We start from the raw sequence: 25,081 nt of genomic DNA on the forward strand, positions 1-25,081 counted from the left end.
ATTTGACTCAGTGCTATCACTCCTGCAGGTGCCTGACCTGCTTCATCAGCCGTTGCATCAGAAGTGCATGCTGGCTGATGGTCTGGTTTTGAACCAGCGCCACCTGCTTGGCTGGCCTCTCCCCATGGACCAAACGGCGGTCTGCTGGCGCCCCCAGTCTCAATCTGTAGTAACTTTATGCCAACGTGTCAATCAATGTAGGGGTAGGCACGGCCAGAAGGTGTCATTGCAGTCCAGAATTGTTCAGCGTATTGCAGAACATTTCTTTTGCCATGTTGGTGCGGGGGAGGTCCGGTAGATTGGGTAGGCAACTCGAACAAGCTGCTTCACGCAGACAGCATGCTCCTAGAGAGGGGTTTCTGGAAGTATATTTGTACACAAATACATTATAATCAGAGCACAAATGTAAACCAGTATTGCTACAGTAACCTCAATGGTCCATGCATGCTCATTTTATATCTTTGGCTTTATGGTAGGCTCCGCCCTTTTTCAAGCTGGCTGCTCGTGTGAACATGATAGCTGTGCCAGCTATACCCGTGCTGGCATTACTCATGATAACAATGCTTTAGAGTCGATAATCGAGCCGGCTTTAGCCTTGATATGGCATGCTAGTTGTGCTTAGCATACTGGCTAATTTCTTCTCGCTAGACTGACCGTGCATGCAGCCGGTTAATGGTAGCATAGTCGGTGGACTAATTGTTGGTGAGTTCAGCCGGTTCGTCTGGCTGGCTTCCACCTAACTGTCATTTCAATTGCTCAGTTTTCACACATTTTCAATAATGTAAAAACATATTGATACATTATTGACGTATGCCTTGGAGACATATTGATGTGCTAATTTAACGTTTACTGTGTGACTGTAACCCCAATTTAAACTTTTAAAGCAGCCAATACACTACAAAACCTATTTATTCTTTTGGCCACACGATGATTTATGTATTTACTATGTTGGGAACGTTGAGTATGACAACCCAATTCAATTAAAATTATCATGAGCGTAAAATAAAAACGAAAATTTACAAGCAATAATATTATTTCACAAAATCTATACAGCAGTGATGATGATCACACTCCTTTTTAATCAACAAATGATTTCAAAAGTAAAGCCTCAATTGCTTTTTATGGTTTGACACGATGGCGAGATGGAGTCGCTGTAATACACAGGCTTGATTTTTAGATATTACAATGTACACGATAATGGCTAATACGAAATCGATTTTTTGTGAGACCTAGGCTATAGGTTCATAGGCTATTGGTTCAACAGTTTGTGGTTCCGTTGCAAATCGCATGTTGCCGCATCCAGACATTGCTTTTTAGTAAGTGAACGTGCCAACAAACACTTCTCTTTAATTCTCTTGTGGTGTGTAACGATTTTGTATAATGTATTGTTAAGTTTCACTACGTATGTGCCTGCTTGCCTTATACTCGTCGAATATTTCACCAAAATCTAGTAACCCCTCCAGAGGTAAGCAAATACCCTACAAGTCACTGAATCAAAACTCACATTTATTTTACAACTAATGCTCAAAACAAGCTTATCAATCTTAGGAACTACGATTGATTTAGTGCCAATCGTTGATATGCAGAGTTTTGAGCACCTCTGGAAGTGTGTCTCATTTGTTCTAGGATTATCCTGTGAGCCAACCCTTTTTTAATTTACCGTGCTACCATTATGGATAAAGATATAAAATTTGGTTTAATAGTAGGTATACCTTTATTATTTATATACTGTGCCATTAGCATAGTACTTACCTGTGTTGCTCAATACTTTTCAGGCTCTTTTTAAGCATTGTATGAAACAGTTGGAGAAGCAGTATTTAAAACTGCATTGAGTAAAATCTTTATTCGACATAATTTATAAATATCTTGTTTACTAGCTACTAAAATGTTATGTTGTAAGCTCTGGGTTAATATTTTATACTGAAAAGGAAATGCTTTTCATTATATAGCTACACAGATTTATGATTTTCAGCCTCAACTAAAATACTACCCTCGTTCAACATAACATCCTTTGAGTTTTTTTCGTGATGAAAAAGATGCCCTCATGTTTTATTCTAACGAGTTTCTAATAAAAGTAAGTTGGACAGTGAAATTCTTTTGCAGCAGAAACTATATCAGCTCCATTTAGTTGATCTGAAGATATATGCTATTTTTCCACTACAGATCTATCATTTGTAAGATTATCACTGAGAACAATGAACAATGTTTTGCCTACTTGAACAACTAAAGTATACCAATATTGGTTTTTGTAATAAAAATGAGATAAGCAAAGGAGTTCCTTTCTACTTAGAGAACTTAGACTTGGAAATGACTATTTGGACAATCTGCGAAACTAAAATGTTTCAGAAACTTTTGCAAGGCGCAGTCGGTTTTTTATTTAATAGAGAAATATATCTGTGAAATTGTAAGTCTAAATGATCATAAATATTCTTTTGCATTCATACTTAAATGATTTAGAGACATTTGTGTACAAGCATGCTTCTCCAATATATCTAGATGAGTACCTTATTATCTTTACAAAAACATTTAAACAACTTGGTAACGAAAGTCATATCTTTTTGTACTTGTTGGAAATGAAAAGATAGGCCCTACGATGTAACCTTGGTGTGCATTGAGTACTATAAGTACTTTTAGAGTCGCACTTGACGCGTGTGAATACATTACGGCATAGGTATGAGTCAAAAAGCTGGAACAGGATTTTATTATGGATCACGCTTGCTGCAACCCGCATCAGATGTCACTGGGCTCTCCATAGATCAGGTCTGTTGGTTGCCCTCCATTTCTTGAAGCATTTAACGAAAAGACACGAAACGTTTAACTATTATGTATGCAAAAATGGGAAAAGTTTTGGGTACATGAAACGAATGCTTTCTCGCACCACCATTCTGCTTGTAATTAGATAGTATTGCTAGATCAAGAAAATTTTTATCTATTAATTTTCATATTTATTGAAAGATGACAGATCCATCAGAATAAGAAAATATCAGTTTTTATGGCTTTCAACATCATGACCCCTGTCCCCATCATTGGCAGATTTAATGCATAAGATGAAGTGGTGCAAAAAAAACTGTACTTCTAAAGAAATTAATTTTTCTGTCACCAATCTTCTGTTTTCACCAATAAGAGTTGCCACATCTTAATGGAATCTAATTGGAGTGTGCTGGTTTTTGTTAGAGTCTAGTCGCAGAACTGACTGTCCAGTAGCGCATTTTATCTGACACATTTGTTCAAGGTAAAATATGTCATCACTATATACGTTTTTGAACTTGTCACTATTTCATCGTAAGTGGAATTTATCAAGGTTAACCGTATGGCAGTAGCTAAATATATATTAACACGTTTTTGATCTTGTATTTTGTTAAAATTCATGTTTTTGAAAGAAGAGCTTTCCTGACATGTCAGGGAACAAAGGCCATACATGTAGAAGCATGAATAAACTGACCACAAATGTTCTTAATATTTTGATTAGAATAATTATACTTAAAAAGTTTTAGTTACTCATAGTTTATCATTGTCAGACAATGATTATTATATGGTGAATCGCTAAAAAAGCAGCACAATGACACTACATGTTGGAGGAAACCGGAAACAGCTTGAATTGAACTGTGAGCATCTGTGAATGATATTGCTAATAGGCCAACAGAAAATAAAATCACCCTCATCCCCGTTTTAAGCTATACACTAGACATCAATTTTTGCAACGAAATCATTTTTTCAATCAAAAAAAGTTGACTCTTGTCGCAAAACACTGGTGTGGACAAGTCATTAGTGAGATCAGGAGTTCATGACCTTTTCACCTATTGCCTCAGTTGTAACATTTGGTCAACAGTTCACCAAGTGCAGTGCTATCATAGAGGTTGTTAGACCAGACTTGATAAGACTCTGGCATGTGCTGGCTGACAAGGAGAGAATTCCACTAGATGATCATTTGTACCCCAAATATGCTTCTCTATCCCAGTTTCTTGCTTGGTTTAATTATTTCATTTCACATGTTCTATGATGTTGGTGATGAAAACAATTGTTAATCCATATTGTTCGTGTTGCTTGTAGGTGAATTTTGTTGCAACGCAATTGGCGGCCATACTGCTTGCTGTGCCGTTTCATTGGATGCTACATCCTTCGCGAGTATCTGCCACTACTCGTCATCTGTTTGAGTTCATCTTTGGTGTTATCCTGGTATTTTTTTGTTTTGGCAGGTAAGCAGATGGCAGCGCTGCTGATATCTTCAAAATTTAATGTGAGAATTATACTCATAACTAGATAAATGCCCGGCATAATAATAATAATAATAGTAGAACTATTATCCATCACAGTTTTATAATGCTACTTCAACTATAGATCTACTCTTTTAGAAATAAGTTCTCGTTTGTTGATTACTGGTTTATAATTAACTAGCAGTAAGCTCTGGTATTAACTGACTAACGCTTTTCAACACATGTTATTTTCAACGCAAATTGCTACACCGCTGTCGTGACAACAATCCATGAATGCATTCATCGAGGGCAATTGTCCTTAATGTATGCGTAAGAGGAACGGCGAAAGAAAAACGTCGTCATACGGCGATATAGTGTGAACAGCTTTAAGAGGACCTCGACAGAGTTCTAAAACCTAATATTTTAGCGACCTGGAGGAAGGCATGGAGTATATGTGTGGGGAGTTTGGATGAAATTGGTAGAAAATGTAAAAATGTGTAGCTTGTAAGCTGACTAACAGAGTCAGCCAGACACGCATTGACCAAGTGGCATTCAATAATATAAAAAATGTCTTTAATTTCTCGCTAGTTCTTGTTATAGGTTGATAGTTGTAGGATTTGTGAAATATGAGGAATAACTTTTCTAAGTCTAACCGCTTAATCCTTCACCTCTGGTATTTTGCATTATTAAAGATAATTTTTAAATAAAGATAAAAAAATAAAATCTTTTAATTAAAGATTAATTAAAAGATAATAAAAGTTTTGGTTGATTTTATCAGAAAATATCTATATTTTTCCATCATTTTCGATTGTTTTTGATGCTTGAGGTGATCTGAATGCCAGGTTGTTTTAAGATTAAAATCGACAAAACTTGATCGCGGTTAAAATGCCCAGCTCAATCGAAAGTACAATTATGTTGTCTATAGTTGCAAGGAAACCGACAGAATAGAGACGTGTAAGGCTGAAACTTGAACATAACAGCGGATATCTACTATCGCAAGGATGGCAACTAGTGACACATTTCACACTTTTTTAACCGCGATCAAGTTTTGGATGTTTTAATCTTAAAACATCCTGGCAGTCAGATCACATCAAATATCAGAAGAAATTGCAAATGGTAGAAAAATACCTTTCTGATAAAATAAACTAAAAGTTTGTGCAAATTCATTTTTAAAATAGAAAATGTCTGGTTGCTACTAGCAGCTTTCTGTATTACTAGTTACTCTGCCGACTTATAATCCAACAGTTTTTGCTGTAAGTTGTTGCAAATTTGACTACTCTTTGATAAATGAAGAACTGCTACAAACATCATTACGATCAAATAGCATTCAGCTTAATATAAAAATTATTCGTAAATGGTAGGCAGAAACAGTATTTGATTAATAAAAGGGTGTGTTTTGAGTTTTAACTAAATAGATTCCCAAAAATATCCAAAATTGTGGCGATCTTCCTAGTCTAAAAACGCAATGCCATACACTGAGAACTGTTACACTGATGACACTCTTGTGTCATCATAACTGCCTCTATACGTAGCTCTAGTAGTGCTGCTAATAGCACTTATTCATCAATAGACATAATAGTAACTGTAGTTGCTAACTATAGCCTCTCTATTATGTTCAGCATTTGACTCTTCCTAAGTCAACAAAATGCAAAGCTGGTAAGTTATGATAAGCCCCCCTCCTCCGCACGTGATGAAACGCGCGTGGCTGAAGTTTTATCAACTTCTACAGATCTGACCTTGGTAACAAGTTCCGATATGTGTCAGGTGGTCCTTGACACTTCGTGAAATCGAATTTTTTTAATCCAATTCATGACGCTTATCCTGTGTGTTGATTATCACACAAACAATACTTTTAGCAGTCATACAAATGGGTCAAGGTCGATAGAAACGCTAGATGACTTAGGTTCATGTTTTCGCAAAAAAATGTTACGAATAATTTTTGACATAATCATTTCGGTCTTTCAAAGCTGGCTTTTTCCATAGGCAATATTTGCTCCACAAAGTCAATCTTTCAAATTGTATCGATCTAATAATTGTGTCAATATAGTTTCTAATTCTTGCTGGTTCGATTTCGGTTCTTGGCTATATTATTGGTTTTTTAATAATTTGAGCTTTTGTTGATAAAATGTTGTGTTATTGGCAGTGGGTCTATGAGTTAGAGTTTCTACAGCTTATCCAGTAGTGAAAGTAGAATCAGAAAAGATAATTTCCGTATAGAGTGAATAAATGCTAACAAGAACACCAGGTTGAGCTAGAACCAACCCTGTCACTATGCTTCCATGACGCGAATCATGCATATCGTGCGGATTTGGAGTTGTGTGCAAGTTGTGTTACCGCGCGAATCAAGTGTTTTTATGGACATTTGTATGATGGGGATTGAGTCTGGCACCTTGTTGAAAAAAGGTGAGGAATTATATGCTATAGGTTTATAATTAGCGACGCAAATGCGTAAAACTCGATTAAGAAAGGACGGCGGAAGTATTAAAATTGTTTAAAATATAATAGCTGGCGCGATATTTTAATGCGAATCATTCGCAAGTGCTGTTTCAATTATTCGCAAGCATGATGGATTCGATGAAGTCTTGCGAATCACAAAACTCGCTTAGCTTGCGGATTTATGTCGTTTCCATGATGCGGCTAACTTGCGGATTGGCTCAAATTTGCGCATCATGCGTGTCATGGAAACATAGTGAGTTACTCATGGGAGAGACACATTCTAATTGGCTCCCTCCAGTAGTAGTAATGTCCTCAGTCTCAGTAACTTTAGTGTTTGCTTTCATCTACACTAATTTCAGCACAAATTCATTTCGCTGCTACGCTCTTCCTATAATCTAGTGGCAATCAAATGTAATTATTTGTTCTAGTATTTTCTAATGGTAGCTTTGTTGGTTAAAAAAACCTTAACAAATGGTAATAAGTAAACCATAAAATTATGCACAATTGTACGTATTTTATATGGAAGACGTTATTTCTGACTACATCATATTTTGTGAATAAAACCTTCCACCATAGAAAGGTGATCTGAAGGCCATTTAATATGCTTTATAGTATAGTAGTTTTTGTTATACTTTTGGTTTATTCATAAATTTCAACTTTATCTTCAACAGTTCGGCAATCTTTTTAAAAAAGCTGAGAGTATTGAAATGAAAATTTGTTGACCAGAGCTTTACAGATTTTAGTTTGGCAAGTAGATATTCAGTTACATAATTATAATGATGCGAGTGTGTTGTAACAAAAAATGTAAGTTGTTTTTCGAGGAAGCGCATTTTAAACATAGTAAAGTTCTCAGCCTTGTGACACTTTTAGTAAAAGGGATCGACTTTGTCATTGTCACATCCCCTCAATGTGCGATTTTCGTTATTATCTAAACAATATTGAAGCTATTTAAATTGAGGTATCAGATAATGTGGTGCCTTGAAAGTTGACCCGGTGGAAAGGAGAGATTTTTCCTAGATTTATGATGTAAGAGCATTTGAATTGCAAACTTTTGAAGTAGTTTTTAGTCTGTAAAAGACAAGTTTATATATATTGCAATGCTTCGTCTGTAATATAGCGTTTGTACAATAGCATTTCACAGCAGTGCTGTCATGAGCCATGTTTTCACTATCATAGCCTAAATGCTTGATATCACCTGGTTAAAAACTAGTTCACACTACATCGCTGTATGTTGGCGTTTTCTGTTTGGCATTCATCGTTGATTATGTGAATCGTAAACCGATGGCATCGACGAAGCAATGCGGATACATCGGGAAAGTTTGCAGTTGTAAACATTCTCGATATTTTGCAGAGCATCGACGACTGCCTTTATAATGTGAACCATTTCGGCGATAGTAATTTGCGGTCACGGATAGCATGGTTTATTTATTTCTGTTTATGATTGTTGCTGCGAGACTAGTATTTGATTCAAGCACACAACAAAGAGGTTTCTTTGTAAAAATTAAAAAAAAAGAACACTACGTCACTGAGTATTTGCTGGCTCAAACGCGGATGGGTTTGTGACAGTGTGAATATTGTTATCATCGTCGACCACCAAAGAATTGTAGCACCAAAGCCGAGATACAACGATATAGTCTGAACCAGCTTTTAAGATGTAAAAGTCAATCTAACCTTGGCAAACTAGCTAAACAAAATGATGGCAAGGGAAGAGACTCAAACTTCTAAAAAATTATTTTGCAGTTCGAATTATTACATTTACGAAAGTCTGCTTGAAACTCTGATGTCATCTGTGCTAGTGCTGAGGTATAATGTATATTTTGAAATTTTTCAACATATTTAGTGGTCATTATGAACGCTGGGTACACAGGCTGCACGTTGCATTGTTTAATGTTGAACATCCTCCTTTCATGAGGGCAAATGAATGTGTTTGCTTCGCTGACCCCTGAACTATTTACAATTCACTCTGAGGCTAGAGGCTGTGTGTTACACACGTAGCTCTGCCCGTACCATTACCTTAAAATTAGCCGTTGTTCCAGATATGGTGAGTGTGGACATTGTACCACTGCTTTAGGTCAATGTGTCACAACAAGACAATTGAGATAAGGAGAGCAACTTTGTACCATCATAACTCATGAAATCAGAAACATATTTACTCTGTTAAGTGTATAAACAACCCTATTTGAATGTACTTCTCGCTGAGGTTGTACTATGCCTCAATGAGATGTAGATAACATCCCTCCTAGCAAGGGCTAATTCTATTAGACCTCTCCAGCAAACTTAACTTTATGAGCTAGATGTAGTATATTATTATACTGATGTAATATGTTATGACAGAGCACTGGTATCAGCTGTCAACCTCTCGCAGGTATGAGCAGCCATGGCTTATGGTTTATAACGCCTGACCTGCAAACAACAGGTTGGTGTTCGATTCCCAAAACGGCTGCCGGTGCTGACAGGGATGACTTCCAACCTTAAATTGTGCTCTGCAACTGAGCATGTTTCCAAATATTGAGTACACTTGCCACTGGACTCAGACATGTCCAGCCAAGATTACAGAGCCATTGTTTGTGTAACGATACTCTTAAAAACACACACAGCCTCTGCAAGCAGTAAGCTAAGCAGATTTACTTCTTTGGTAGATTGCTCACTCAATATTCTGATTTGTTTGATAGTTATCCAGTTTTTGTCAAACCAAAAGCTACTTGACCATTTTGGCTTATGAAGCAAATATCAAAGCAGGTTAGCTTCCTATGCTGGTGGTTATGCAGCTAAGTTAAAATTTAAGAGTGGCTCTCACATGTAGAATGGTTTTAAGGGACCTGACAGGGAACTGCTGCATGGGCATTCAAATAAGTGTTCTCTGAATAAACGTGTATTGACTAGTTGTGTATTCACCTCATTCACTACTAGTTGCTGCAGCATTTTATATTTTAGCCAGTTCATACATCTGTGTCTACAGACCTTGCTGTGCTATGTGGTGATGCACACTCTGCCCAGGTATTCTCATGGCCTCTGCTTTTTCGTGTCTATGGGATACCTCTCTGTCCTCCAGATTTATAGGCAAATCTATGACTATGGCGGCTACACGCTCGACATCACCGGGTATGCTTAGAGATTAAGTTCTCACTCTTTGGAATTATAAATGCTATATATATATATTAGAATAACCTGCTTCGGTTGTCACCGCTAGTAATGAGACAAAAATGTTAATTGTCACCTGCAACCCATGCCTAGACTAGGCATGATATCGACTCATGCTCCTTACAATGCTTACAGAAATGATGTGCTGTTGATTGCTTCAAGGAAATAAATTATTCTGAACATGCCCTATACAAAGCTACGTGTATAAATCAGTGGTCAGAATTAAATGAATACATTTAAAGGATAGTCACTAGTTTTGTGCTGACTATACTATGTTGATAGAAGTACTGACTACACTATGTTGATATAAGTACTGACTACACTATGTTGATAGAAGTACTGACTACACTATGTTGATATAAGTACTGACTACACTATGTTGATAGAAGTACAGACTACATCATGCCAAGCATAGAGAAACTATGCTACTGTGTTCGGTTACTTGGATCATCACTACATGATGCTAATATCAATATTTTAATATTACCTGACTTTCAACCACCATCACATTTCACACAAGGGAAAGTGTAGAAAGTTCAGAGGCACTTTGTCTAAGCGTCTTACGGAGTCTTCAACCTACTTTCTGTTAAGCTGTTTACCTAGCTGAATGCACTAATGTGATTTAATGGGGTCATTGATTTTTATCCGTGTGTAAGTTTATAGCATTATATTTCTGCGTGTAAATATAGGCTTATGGTAGATTATCTGGTCAGTTAAAATTTTAAGCTTTACTCAGTTCAACAAACTTCAGTGAAGCACTTCAATTCAGGAGCCTTTTCTCAGTGTCCATGTCTTGTGGGAATTCACACTCAAGTACAGTAGCGTATACTATAACGTATACTTCCTATAACACAAATTCCAGATAACGTAAAGAATTTATGTGAAGTTTTTGCTTCGTACTACGTAAAAAGTTCCATATAACGTAAAGTGTCATGTCAGGTGAGTTTTCAAGTTCGATTTGAATGTTAATCTATCTCGTCGCACTTGCGGAAAAAACCGACGTGCATTTAGCGTTATATTTATTATATATACAACTTTCATGACATTCTAATTCGTCATGATATATCGTCAGATGTGTCGACAAAACAGAGAATAGTTAGCTGTGCAATTGTTCATAAACGCTTAAAGCCTTGAACGCGATGGATTGGTGCAAGTGTTACAGCATCAGTCCACCAGTCTGAATGTCACGAGTTGGAATGTCGTCAAAATTTCTCTTTTATTCCAACCTTGACCCCTAGATACAGATAGACGACGAGCAGGTAGTTCCGTTTTTTATAGTACAAATATTTTGTTATTTTGCTTTATTGTAGACGCATAAAATATTTTTTATTAATTTTACTTTGTGGAATAGACTTTGCTGTTTATAAAGAGTAAGCAAATCATTGTAAATGAATCTCGAGGATGTGCACTCCCCATCAACTCATAGTAAAATTATTGCAATCATGGTCTATAAAACCAGTGAGATTGATCAAAAAAAGGAGAGAAGTTGTCGATGCAAACCAATAATACTGCAGCTACAGTACAGCTCACAAATTAATAACATTAAGTCAAGTTTTTCTTTTTTGGGGGTGAGTTTGGAAAATCTTGGAACTGATTGGGCAATTACATGTATTTTACTGTTATAATGTAAAATACATATAACATAAACGTTCCTGGAACGGATTATTTACATTGTAAGAGCATCTACTGCAGTTCCTTTTGTCAGTATTTCAACTAAATACATGTACATGTGTGAAAGCTTTACTGCATTTTTATTTGCTATTGTGTGACAAACATTCGTCTCATCAAATGTTAAGTTTCAATGCACTTTAGAAATGCTTGTTGACACACTCTTGGTTTTTCAAGCGATGAAAAACCACACCTTGGTCAATCATTGGTTCACCAGTTGTTGACCAATGGACGATCATTGGTCAACCATCGGTCGGTAACCTCAGTATTGTCCATATGGAGTTATTTCATCCTGCTAGTCAAACTAATACATACACAGTTGATTCTATCTGAGACTTGCTTTGTGTGTCAAAACCATCATATGTTGGAGCAAATAAAAATACAATATAGTTACCGGTATTTTGTTTATAAATATTTGGCAGCCCAAAAATTGGCAATAAATATTTCAGTCAGCGACATCAGTCAGCGACATCGCATCAAAACAAACACGGCGTATAAAACTAAACTTGAAAACTTTAATTATATGTAAAATAGTACATTAATAAAGTTGCAAAAAATTAAAAAGATGCTTTTGTTACTTTATCTTGAAGACCTGAAAGCAAAAGTGTAGACTTGAAAATGCATAGATTCAGTGGTAGAAATTAGGATAAAAATATGTTTTGTAACTTACTAAAACATACACTTCTAAGCTTAAACTAATTTAGCTTATACATGTGCGTGTCCATATATAAGCTAACTTGCGTAAATGATGGGACATTTTGTGATGTCCCATCATTTACGCGAGTTGCACTTCATAGCTTCGGAACTACTATTTTGAAAGCAGTAAATTTTATACTATCTGAAAGCCAAGAGAATACTGCATCAATTAATTCAAAGAATTTTATAATGGGAATAAATGTGCATGCGTAGTTGGTATCAAATAACTCTAAATGTCAAATTATTATTTATGGACACGCCTATATATATTTATTGTGTTCTTGCCAGCTTTTAATTTTAAGTTAGAAAACTGCAAAATTTCAAAAAACATCAAAAGTCATGTGTTGAAAATTTCCACGGGTTTGTGGAAAAATGATTATAACTGTCTATATTCTATGGTCTATTAACAGATGATCATAGCTATCTATATTCTTTAGTCTATTGAGAGATAATCATATCTGTCCATATTCTATGGCTTATTGAGAGATGATCATATCTGTCTATATTCTATGGTTTATTAACAGATGATCATAACTATCTATATTCTTCAGTCTATTGAGAGATAATCATATCTGTCTATATTCTATGGTTTATTGAGAGATGATCATAGCTGTCTATTTTTTTTGGTTTATTGAGAGATGACCATAACTGTCTATATTCTATGGTCTATTGACAGATGATCGTAACTGTCTATATTCTATGGTCTATTGTGAGATGATCATAGCTGTATATATTCTTTGGTCTATAGACAAATGATCATAGCTGTATATAGTCTAAGGTCTATTTGCGAGCTGTCGGTTGTTGTCTGTAGTAAAATCAGCATCACGATTGTTTTACTTTTTTTCAGACCCCTGATGATATCAACACAAAAGCTCAGTGACTTGGCCTTCTCTGTTCATGATGGTATGCAAAAGGAGGAAAAGCAGCTCAACCCTTCCCAGCTTAAATATGCTCAGAAGTATATATATGTCTTTGACTCGATGTATCTATGTATCTATGTCAAACATGTGTGTCTATCTTTTCAAATATCTATGTCTATGTATCTTTATCAAGTATCTATGTTTCTATATATGAAGTGTCTATGTCTCTATATCAAATATCTGTCTATTCCTCTTTATCGAATATCGGCCTCTGTTTCTATATATAATATCTATGTCTATATTTCTATATCACATATCCATGTTTGTGTTTCCATTGGTATCAGGTATTAGCTGCTATGCTCATATGAAGTATCTATTACTCTTATATACAATATGTAAGTATGTGCATTTGTGGATTGGTTCAAATGTACCTTTACAACTTGGATGGTCAGTAATCCTATTTACACAAGACACCGAGAAACTGCAAGTTCACTGAATGTAGCCAGTTAACCAAAATAGGTGTTGATGACCAGACCATCCATAGTCACTTTACGTATTCGTAGTTGCTTTCTCTTAGTTAAAGCTATTTGAGACTTCATTGTTTTCGCTTTGATTTTAATAAATATAATATATGCAGGCTGCAGTAGACTAACAGCCTTTTTCTAATTTCCTAAAAAGATTACTAACATCTATCCCCTCATTGTAGACATTATTTTTTATTTTTCCAACCATTTGTTCCTGGTGAAACAGAGGCAGAAGAAGCACAAAGCAATATCTAATCTATGACTCTAATAATCCTTATCATAATCTAATGTTATTGATGCAAAGGTCTCACTTTTCAAAACAATCTCATTTTGTCAATGTTCATTTCTTTGCTAGGTTCATGTTTGAACTGATAAGTTTTGTACCTGATGTCTGTACTTCTGATACCTCCATTGCTTGTAGAAAGATTCCGTCCATACTGGAGATGATGAGCTACGTATTTGCCTTCCATTTTGTTATGGTTGGTCCAACAGCTTTTTATCAGGACTACAGTGATTTCATATCTGGTAGAAATATTGGCATCGGCCAATCTTCTTTTGTGGTACGACCTACTGACTTTTTCATTCACATAGCAGTGACTTGAGAGGCACTGTTGTCATGTAGACACACAGCAGTCTATATATATATCCACTGAATATATGTAGTCAGCATTCAATAAGGAGTACTGAATATATGTAGTCAGCATTCAATAAGGAATGCTGAATATATGTAGTCAGCATTTAAAAAGGAGTGCTGAATATTTGTAGTCAGCATTCAATAAGGAATGCTGAATACTTTGTAGTCAGCATTCTATAAGCAATGCTGAATATATGTATTGGCATTCAATAAGGAGTGCTGAATATATGTAGTCAGCATTCAATAAAGAGTGCTGAATATATGTAGTCAGCATTCAATAACGAGTGCTGAAAATATGTAGTCAGCATTTAAAAAGGAATGCTGAATATTTGTAATCAGCATTCAATAAGGAATGGCAAATATTTGTAGTCAGCATTCAATAAGGAGTGCTGCATATATGTAGTCCGCATTCAATAAGGAATGCTGAATATATGTAGTCAGCATTCAATAAGGAGTGCTGAATATATGTAGTCAGTAATCAAGAAGGAATGCTGAATATTTTAGTCAGCATTTAATAAGGAGTACTGAATATATGTAGTCAACAATCAATAAGGAATGCTGAATATATGTAGTCAGCATTCAATAAGGAATGGCGAATATTTGTAGTCAGCATTCAATAAGGAATGCTGAATACTTTGTAGTCAGTATTCTATAAGCAATGCTGAATATGTAGTCGGCATTCAATAAGGGGTGCTGAATATATGTAGTCAGCATTCAATAAGGAGTGCTGAATATATGTAGTCAGCATTCAATAAGGAGTGCTGAATATATGTAGTCAGCATTTAAAAAGGAATGCTGAATATATGTAGTCAGTGTTCAATAAGGAGTGCTGAATATATGTAGTCAGCATTCAATAAGGAATGCTGAATATTAGTAGTCAACATTCAATAAGGAGTACTGAATATTTGTAGTCAGTATTCAATAAGGAGTACTGAATATGTGTTGTCAGCATTCGAAAAGGTGTGCTGAATATATGTAGTCAGCATTAAAGAGGGAGTGCTCATTATATGTAGTTAGCATTTAATAAGGAGTACTGAATATATATAGTCAGCATTCAATAAGGAATGCTGAATATATGTAGTCAGCATTCACTAAGGAGTGCTGAATATATGTAGTCAGCAATCAATAAGGAATGCTGAATATATGTAGTCAGCATTCAATAAGCAATGCTGAATATTTGTAGTCAGCATTCAATAAGGAGTACTGAATATATGTAGTCAGCATTCAATAAGGAGTGATGAATTTATGTAGTCAGCATTTAAAAAGGAGTGCTGAATATATGTAGTCAGCAATCAATAAGCAATGCTGAATATTTGTAGTCAGCATTCAATAAGGAGTACCGAATATATGTAGTCAGCATTCAATAAGGAGTGCTGAATATATGTAGTCAGCATTAAAGGAGGAAACATTGTAAATGCAACATTTTAGTTTTGCTCTTTTTTAAATACTCGAGTGTTTCATAAGTTGTATAATGGTAAAGTAAGTGTTGTGAAATATTTGTTTAGAGTACAGGAAAGTATGTCACGCCTCAACCGTGGGTAAGTTTGTCTTGTCAGCATTTCCCACACACTTCGCTTTTCACACCTACACCTTGCTGGCTATTCTAGATGTAGTCAAGATTGTGGCGAGTGGCTAGTCGCTTGTAGCATCTGAGAGATATATACCAAAAATGGCTGTAGATATATCCAAGTATAGATGTAGATATATCCAAATATAGATGTAGGTATATTCAAATATAGATATATCCAAATATAGATTTAGATATATCCAAATAGAGATGGAGATATATCCAAATATAAATGTAGATATATATATCCAAATATAGATGGAGACATATATATCCAAATATAGATGTAGATACATACATGTACATACAGGTTTAGTGATTGAGGATAGCATGGGTGTACTGCTAGATTTGCTCCTTCTCACTCAAAGGTTGACTTGCAACAAAATTCACATTACAGTTATTTGGTATCATAAGATTCACCATGTCTTACTCTGTTGTGTTGTAGGTGCAAAATATGTGGGAATGTGATTACAAGCTCTTAAAAGCTAAAAAACGAACAGTTAATTGCAGCCACACGAGACCGCCGTAGTTTGGATTCGCTTTCCAAAACGGCTCAAATGGGACGTAGTTGTTACAGGATGGTTTCTGTTTACACTTTCATGCAACCTCATTCGTCGAAATATTTTCACAAATATACTTCACGCATTCAATAAAACCATGTCTATTGTTCTTACGCGTCTGTTTTATCGTCATTGTAATGCTGTCACTTTTAGCACTGATATCTTATAACTTACCGTAAAAAATCGTTAAACTTTTTAACCTTAGCTTGAAGGAGTACATATCATTGTCTGATAATCATGACGAGCCTGTTGGTAACCTGTGATAATCGAAAAGTGCTGCAAAAATTATTTGCGAAGTATTGGGTCACATGATCAGATTACGACTTGACGATTGAATAATGCCGAAACAAAACTGTAAAGTAGTGAGCATCTATATTTGATACGGGTCTTCGGTAAAACCCGAAGTGTTTGTCATAAACTAGTGCTACGATAAGTATCACTAGTTTATGACAAACACCTAAGCTGTAATGTGAAGCACAAACAATAAGCTGTAATGTGAATTTTGTTGCAAGTCAACCTTCAAGTAGCGTCAGCCACTGCAATGCTTCGGCAGCTAAACTTTCAACTAATATTGTAAGGCAATTGATTTTTAATCTCGATGGTATACCATAAGCTAGGAGTAGGTGATTATTGTAGGAATGCTATATTAACAACTGCTTACACAACCTAAAGCTGCACATTGATATGTCGAGCACCTGCTTTTGATGTCATTGACATTAGGTTCATGTGTTTGTTGAGGATGCTTTAGTGTTGCTCTCAATGCATTGGCTAATTTTGTTGGTGGATGCAAAGCTACTGAAAATGAAAAGAAAACTAGAATAAGTCTCGTAAACAGAATCGGAAAATATCCTTGAATGCTTAAGTTTATTGACTGTTATACAACATTATTGAAACAGATATTATGTAAGACATACAGCAGCCTACGTGCTTAGACTGTATCATTACTAAGGAACCAGGGCGATGTCCCTGGCCAGTAGGCAGTTTCTCAAATGCCTCCTGTCTTGTCACTCCTTAGATTCTGCTGATGTACTGATTGTAACAGATGCATCTGTATTACTGCATTTGTAAATCATACATTATATGCATTATGCATATTGTATGTATACTTGCTGCGTCAACTGTTAACCACCTGTTAGCACTCATTCTTGTGAGCTGCTCTAGCCGCTTTTTCACTCTGTAATTACTTACATTCTAGCAAGGAGTTGCTTCCTCTATGTTGAGCTGCAACCAAAGGAGTATCTAAAGCATAAATGAATCAATATTTGTTTTGTCTCCTCACTATGGGCTGGTGAAAATTAGTTTGTCTTTCAGAAGATTTTTTTTTTTTTCTCGAAGATAGTGTACAAATAATTCCTTAAATCCATAAACAGCAGATGGCTGCCTATCGGCGGTCCACAGCAAATTGGTTCTGTTCTGTTGTAGATGATAAGTCTGAAGAAGCTTCTGACTTGCCTGATCTGCGTCGTTCTTGTGACTCAAGTAACTCCATTGTTTCCTGTGACTTATGTCAAAGGTGAGAGTTAGCACTCAATTAGCATTCATTATGTACAATCAAACCATGTCATACGAGGATAACCAATATTTGCATTAGTGGAGACCATTGCATGCTGGAGTCAATATTCTTTGAAGAGTACATCATATTTGGTTTAATTCATACCAGAGCCCAAAAATACTTCAAGTCATTTTTTCTATGCAGCTTTAATTACGCAAACATTATATAAAATTATGTAAAAAGCTAAATATATAAGTCCAAATTATATGGAAAAACCAAATTAATTAAATAGTAAACAGTAAAAAAGTTGTGCGTTCTTCCTTTGTTACATTGTCAAACTCTCCATCTGATGCACTTTGTCATACTATTCACCTATCTCACAGTGTCACGCCCTCCACATGTCACACATCGTCAGCCTCTTCACCTGTCACGATGCTGACCACCTGCTACATCTTGTCAGCCTCTTCACCACTCATGCATTAACATACTATGCACATGGCATGTACTGTATGTTGTTGGTGCAACTGCAGCCAGACCTCTTGAGCAATACTGCAAGGTTCAGATAATCTCCGATAGATAGTTGGAGAGAGCAAGGTCTACATATTAATTGTTGCTAAAGAGGTTGTGTCTTGTTGTAGATGAAGAATATCTCAGCGCTACATTTCTCTATAAAGTTGCATATATGCTCCTCAGCGTCTCACTCGTCCGCGCTAAATATTACTTTGCCTGGAGCCTTGGTAAGCACCACTCCGTAACACATTGCTACAGTTCCTCATCTGCAGCGGCTCACTATGAATAGCTGTGGTATATCCTAGGAAGATGGCATGCTGTCTAACATATCTACTATATCTAGAGTTATTTTGAAAGAGAGCTGTTGTGGTGTAGTTGTTAGTGTGCTGGACTGGCAAGCAACAGGAGAGCTGTTCAATTCTCATTACAGTATGTCAGGAAATGCATGCAGTCTTAAAGATGTGGTTGCACCATTGAAGTCATTAAAATGAAATTAAGGCTAAACCACCAGCTACAATTTGATAGCATTTTTGTTTTATTTACATTAAATCATAACATAACAAAATGATAGAAAAAGTACGGTCTACGGTAAGGTGTGAAAGTACGGTATTCCAGAGAGTCCAGCAAGCACTGCTTCAAAGCAGTCTTTGAAGCAGTGCTTGTCTTTCTGGGCTAGCCCTGTCCGGAGATAGAAGGGTTTGAATGAAATCATTTTTTCAAACGCTCAGATTCAAGCGGCTGCTTTATTCATGACGTGTATAGCGAGCATATATGAAAAGAGTCCGAGAGCAATAAATATACGATCTCTTTTTTAGCCAATCATCAGCATGAAATTTTCATATAGGTCATAATAAATGTTATCGCTAGTAAAACACGTTGTCTGTGATCTCGAAGATTCTCGTCGTTTGGGAATTTACTGAATTACTAGATCGCGCACGCTGCATCGGCGCCTCTTATTGACGAACAACGGAATTTTAACAATGCTTCCAGTTCCAGCGAAGGTGACTCAGAGCTTTAGCAATCATGAGAAATTACATAATAAAGTATATGCCGATAGAGCCGCGTAAGACTCAACTTTTATCACAAGAGCTGATGTGAATACGAGAGATAGAGACAGGCTGTCTCACTATATACATCATTTTGGGCAAGTCTGGGCACATCTTTTTTCAACGTTTCAACAGCGACAACGTTTTGTCGATTTTAATCTTGGAACATCTTAGCAGTCATACCACTCAAACATCAAAAACAATGGAAACTGATAGAATAATACCTATACTTTCTGATAGAATCAACTAAAATTTGGTGCAACTACGTCTTTAAAATGCTCCTGTGTTCCCAGATACACTAGTCAGACTGCCAGTGTGGTAGGTGACCAACTCCACCACCTCACAAAAATCCTGCTAGTAACGTTTCTCATGGTAGTTGCCTGAGAGGCATGTGGAGTAGAAACTCTGTAAAAGAAAGTAAGTTATTATTAGTTACTTGCTGGAACATGGTTGTCATGAGGATAGTGAACATAACACTCTAGTCTTAACAGTCTTGTCGTATGTCATTTTATTATTACCGAGTACGCTTGCCAGTCCCTTGCACTGTGAGAGCTCATCATGCATAATCAGTATTATTATCTCATAAAGTGGTATGGCAACTTAGTGGGGTAGTGATAACATGCTTGCCTATGAATCTGATGCTCTGGGGTTGATTCTTGTGCGGGGCAATATTTTCCTAACATCCTTAGCTTGGCTTCAAACAGACATTGCGCTTGTCATAGTAATGATTATAGACAATTTAATGCCATTGTACAACATAATGCTGTATTTACTTTTCATGTTATCCATACTCAATGTTATTTCATCATATTTCAGGGATGGGTGCTCAGGGGTTTTCATTCATTAAAGGAAAACATTTGTTACACGCCAGTGTAACATAGATGTATTTGTACATGTTTATAGTGGTGTACCTCTCTAGACCTCTAAATGCAGCTTTGACTGGTCAGCGGTGCATTGGCTATTGTCCTGCTGATAGCTATAATATGTTATGCAAATATCTTGGTAACCCTTGGTGTCTGTTACTAATTTTACTGTAGCACTTTTCCCATACAGTATATATATGACTGCTCTATTATTTAATAAGAAGCAATTCTAGTTAGCATGGCTTTTGAGTTGTCTTCTCTTTCATTTCAAAAATATTCATATCTTCCCATTGCTTGCACATGTCAAATACAATAGTTTCTATCAGATGTAACTTTATAATTGCTGTCAGCTTTATAGAACACTTGTCTTTACTTTTCACCTGTTGTTGGTGTCATTACTAGCACTGTGATATAACTGGTCTGTTATATAGCTGAGATGGGGTGTGTAGCAAATGGCTATGGTTACAATGGATTGAAGGAGGATGGCACTGAGGATTGGGACATGATACAGAATGCAGACGTCTGGGGTGTGGAGGTGAGACACAGGAGTGTGCGTAGGGCACTGTAGTCACCAGCACTATCACAGTGTTCAGTATTACTACAGTAACCACTACCAACAAAGTCACTAGTACTATCACGGTTGTCAGCACTACCATAGTTATTAGTCCCACCACAGTTACTAATACTACCACAGTTACCAGTGCTATCACAATTACCGGTACTACCACAATTACCAGCACTATCACAGTTACCAGTACTATGACAGTTACCAGTACCACCACAGTTACCAGTATTACCAGCACTACCACAGTTACCAGTATTACCACAGTGGCCCGTAGCACTCTATGTGATCATCACAGCTACAGTTGGCAACATTGTGATTCAATAAGCTATATTATTATTAGATGATGATGATGATTTTTTAGTCTGATAGATAAATATATAGATTAAATTTATTTTGCCCGTTGGAGAGTTGAAAAATACTTCTGGGTGTTTTTTGAAACCTTTTCATAGTCTAGCTTGTGTTTCCAGACATGCACAAGTATGAAGTTGAACATGGACAGCTGGAACATACGCACACTGATGTGGCTGAGGAGGACTGTCTATGATAGGGTTCCTAGGCACAATACGCTCGCTGTCTTCTTCATCAGCGCCTTCTGGCATGGTTTCTATCCAGGATTCTACATTGCCTTTTCCACTGGAGCAGCCTTCATATTTGCCAACAGATCAGTAAGAATTCTTCCTTTCTTGTCACGAACCTTTTTGCCTACTTTACATTAGTATAACCATCTAACAGGGAGTGGAAAGCTAGATTGTTTTTGTGATTAGCCAATAAGCAATGCCAAGAACTTTCAAACTTGGCACATGTCTGTTACCAAGCTGTTGACTGAACAGCCAAACTGTTGACCATTAATGTTCTGTCAGCCGTATGCCTGCCTTTAATACCACACATCTTCGGTTGCTTTCACACATTCACAAAATTGATTTTGTGTTTTTTCTTACCTTTTTTGTATCAAAATCATTCACTAATAAAATATTGGAGCATTTTTACATCTTCAGATTGGATCTGCTCATCAATCCATTTCAATGTAAAGTCAACATATTAACAGAAGCCGGGATAAACTTCTAGAGATTAAATTGGATTTGCTGCAAAACTTTCATTTGGAACAATTTGTGTCAATAATAGCCACATCTTATCTAAAAGTAGCGAAGATCACAATCTATATAAACTGCTGTCATTTGCGACCACATATCTGTTTAAGTCGAGGTGCTCAGCACTGCTTACTGTTAAATCTACAGCTATCTATAAACTATGCAATGTGCAATGTGATCTGCGCTGTGCTTTATCCAAACAAAGCTGGAATGAGTGACAACAGACATTAATAATTACAGAGTACAGTGCAATGGTTTCGGTGATGGAAACCATATTTGACTGTTCTTTTGCAAAATAGTCAATCATAAAGAACCCGTTTATATATTTATACTAGCTGAATGCCCGGCGTTGCACTGGTATTAAAAAACAGCTTTTAAACAGTGGCAGATAATGTAGTTGTCTGCCACTTGCCATTAGCCTAGCACACTGCCAATGGCTAATTTGAGTAAACTAGTATCATTATTGCTAAACTTAGTAATAATAAGAGCTGTAAGAGCAAGCTTTAGTGATGTTGCACCGTAATGTAGAGTGCTATGTGTATTTTAACCTAGATAACAACTCATATCGTGTGAAGAATTCACTGCCTCTCGCTTAGCTCAATAGGTTAGTTTATCGCCTGGTGAATAAGAGGTTCTGAGATCAAATCTTCTGCGATACGGATTATTCATTACTAGATACTAACCAGCTATAGTTGGACAAACTGAACAATAGTCTTTGAGATTTATATATATAGATAACACAGTAACAGAAAACAATCAGACTAGAATTTTGCAATGGAAGTAATCATAGGAATGATAAGTATGCAGTCATAACATTAATGTAGACTCGATTTATATACTTCTTCTAACGACATAAGTGTGGTTCAGTGCACCAGACAGGCATACTGTCATCTTGGTTTCATGTCATGGTTTATGTACACAACGCTTGTTCAATTTTTAATATGGCTGGTTTCTAAGAATTTACATGAAAATTATTCAATGTGACTCAAAATTTGATTGTTTTATATCATAGATCAGAAGAGTTGTGCGCCCATACTTCCTCAAGTCACGGCCTCTTCACTTCTTTTATGATGTCATCACGTTTATAGGCACTCGATTGTGTAATGTTTACATGGCAGTACCAGTCATACTGTATGAGTTTATGCCTGTCCTCAACTTCTACAGGTAAGTCCACCTCTCATCCCTCCGTCAAGGTAAGCTCACCTCCCTTTTACCTCATCACTCTACAAAGGTGAGTTCGTCTTTCACCCACCTCATAACTCTGTCATTGTAGGCACATCTCTTGTACCCTGTATCACTCTGTCAGATTAGACTCCCTTTTTAACCGCATCATCTTTGCGTCTGTGCGGGTTCTTCTCTCATCGCTCTGTCAGATAAGTCCATTTGAATCTCATGAATTCATTGACTTTTTGTGGAGTTGAATTTGATGTATTCAAATGTCACATTGTAGCTATAAACACTTCAATGATTTTTGCTAGCATTGAACAAGAGCTTTTGGCCTGTTTAGAAACTGTTCGTGTAACAGTTTTCAAACAGGCAGGCTGGTGGTTAGATAGATCAACCTATATCCATTAGTAGCCAATCGCTGTCATCAATCTACCTCAACATGCGCTCATGAAAAAAACTTTTTTTGTTAATCGTTTTACCCAATGTTAGCAAGCATTTTATAGCAAACTTTACATCATAATTTGTAAGTCAAGGTTTTACTGTATATTCTTGACTGATTATTGCATATGCCACATCACTAGCCTGAGATTGTTTCCTGCAGGTCACAATACTTCTGGATGCATATCATTGCTTTCGCCGCTATATTTTGTCTCCCCAAACGACCTTCAAGCCGTAAAAAGACAGAATAACAGGCACCGTTGTGAGGAGCTTCTTGTACACATGACAGACAATTGAACTGCACTGTAGGATTGCTATAGATGGTGCACATTGACAACACTGTTATCTTCTGATTGGCCTGTTTTACCGAAGGAGTTGTCCATTCATGCAATTTGATAAGATCTTTCATTTTACTGAAGCCTTGTTACTCCATATGTTTTTATTATTTCCTTGTTTGGGTATGAAAGATGACACGTTGTTATGAGTTATTGTTGCATAATAGAGAAATGACCTACCTGGCTTTCTTATGGATCTAACATTGAAAATTTTTAAATGCAGTGATATATGTATTATATTTGTTTTTAATTAAGTTGTCTTGTTACAAAAACAGTTTTTTCAAATCACTCTTGGAATATTTCTGCTATTTAGAATTCTAGATTCATGGATGAAGTACAACAAATGAAACCGAAGGACAGATGTTCTGCTGCTAACATTGGCAGCATGTGGTTTTAACACAGATCTTTTATTTCTGTTGTTTTGTAATTTTAAGGCCAATTTTGTTTTATTTCTTTAGTCGTCACAAGACGAGCTGATGATATTTATGCTGCCGACTAAGACTATAGGAAAGTAGGTCTGTTTAGAACTGTTTGTCAAAAGAATTGGTGTGCCATAGAAACCTATTGTAGAGTGAAGAACATCTGTAGATTGTGCAAATACAGTTGTGTGTATGAGCCAATAACCATTAGTTTTGCCTGTTTTGTTTCACAAAGTTTTGGTAGATTTTCTCAGTAAGTATCGATATTTCTTGTCGGTTGAGATTGTTTTTGATGCTTGAGGTGGTCTGACTGCCAGGATTTTTCGAGATTAAAATCGACAAAACTTCATTGTGATTAAAGTGCTACGAAGAAAAATGCGTGCGAAATGACATCGTTGCTATTGTTGCTGTAATTGATATAGGCTTTTGTGTTCAAGTTGCTGAGTTACGCGTCGCTATTCTGCCTGTCTTTGCAGCTATAGACATCAAATTTGCAATTTTTATCTGAGCATTTTAATCGCGATCAAGTTTTGTTTATTATAATCTTAAAACATCCCGGCAGTCAGATCACCTCAAACATCAAAAACAATCACAAATTATAGCAAAATACTGATGCTTTCTGATAAACTTTAATAAAATCTACTAAAATTTTGAATGCAGCGATTCTGATACAAACATAAAAATGATGTATCGTTATCAAATACATGACTGAAGCACGCAAAAGTGAACAATCTTCTTTGTTTGGTCAAGTGGAGAGACGATGTGAATCATGCATGATTCATGAAATTCAAAGGAAAAAATGGGTAAAATAATACACTAAATAAATACTCTAATAACCTTTTGTGATGAATGTGAGTAATGAACTCAACACTTGTCTGC

General features: G+C 36.2%; 1 protein-coding gene across 4 annotated transcripts; it reads left to right on the forward strand.

The window, feature by feature from the left end:
* The first annotated feature begins 1,281 nt into the window (after positions 1-1,281).
* Positions 1,282-24,858, forward strand: LOC137393166 (lysophospholipid acyltransferase 6-like). 4 transcript variants are annotated; one of them, XM_068079599.1, is made up of 13 exons: positions 1,282-1,316; positions 2,672-2,760; positions 4,051-4,196; positions 9,564-9,731; positions 12,982-13,092; positions 13,940-14,078; positions 15,658-15,690; positions 17,702-17,792; positions 18,410-18,508; positions 20,622-20,725; positions 21,223-21,420; positions 22,856-23,007; positions 23,612-24,858. In XM_068079599.1, the coding sequence occupies exons 2-13, from the start codon at positions 2,674-2,676 to the stop codon at positions 23,697-23,699; spliced, it is 1,416 nt and encodes a 471-aa protein (XP_067935700.1). In that variant the 5' UTR covers positions 1,282-1,316; positions 2,672-2,673; the 3' UTR covers positions 23,700-24,858. The 4 variants fall into 4 exon arrangements, with proteins under 4 accessions (XP_067935700.1, XP_067935697.1, XP_067935698.1 ...); XM_068079596.1 differs by having other exon boundaries at positions 1,292-1,465; XM_068079598.1 differs by lacking the exon at positions 1,282-1,316 and adding an exon at positions 1,323-1,465 and having other exon boundaries at positions 2,635-2,760.
* Positions 24,859-25,081: the final 223 nt, after the last annotated feature.

Source organism: Watersipora subatra, chromosome 4, assembly GCF_963576615.1.
Source record: "Watersipora subatra chromosome 4, tzWatSuba1.1, whole genome shotgun sequence".
NCBI lineage: Eukaryota > Metazoa > Bryozoa > Gymnolaemata > Cheilostomatida > Watersiporidae > Watersipora > Watersipora subatra.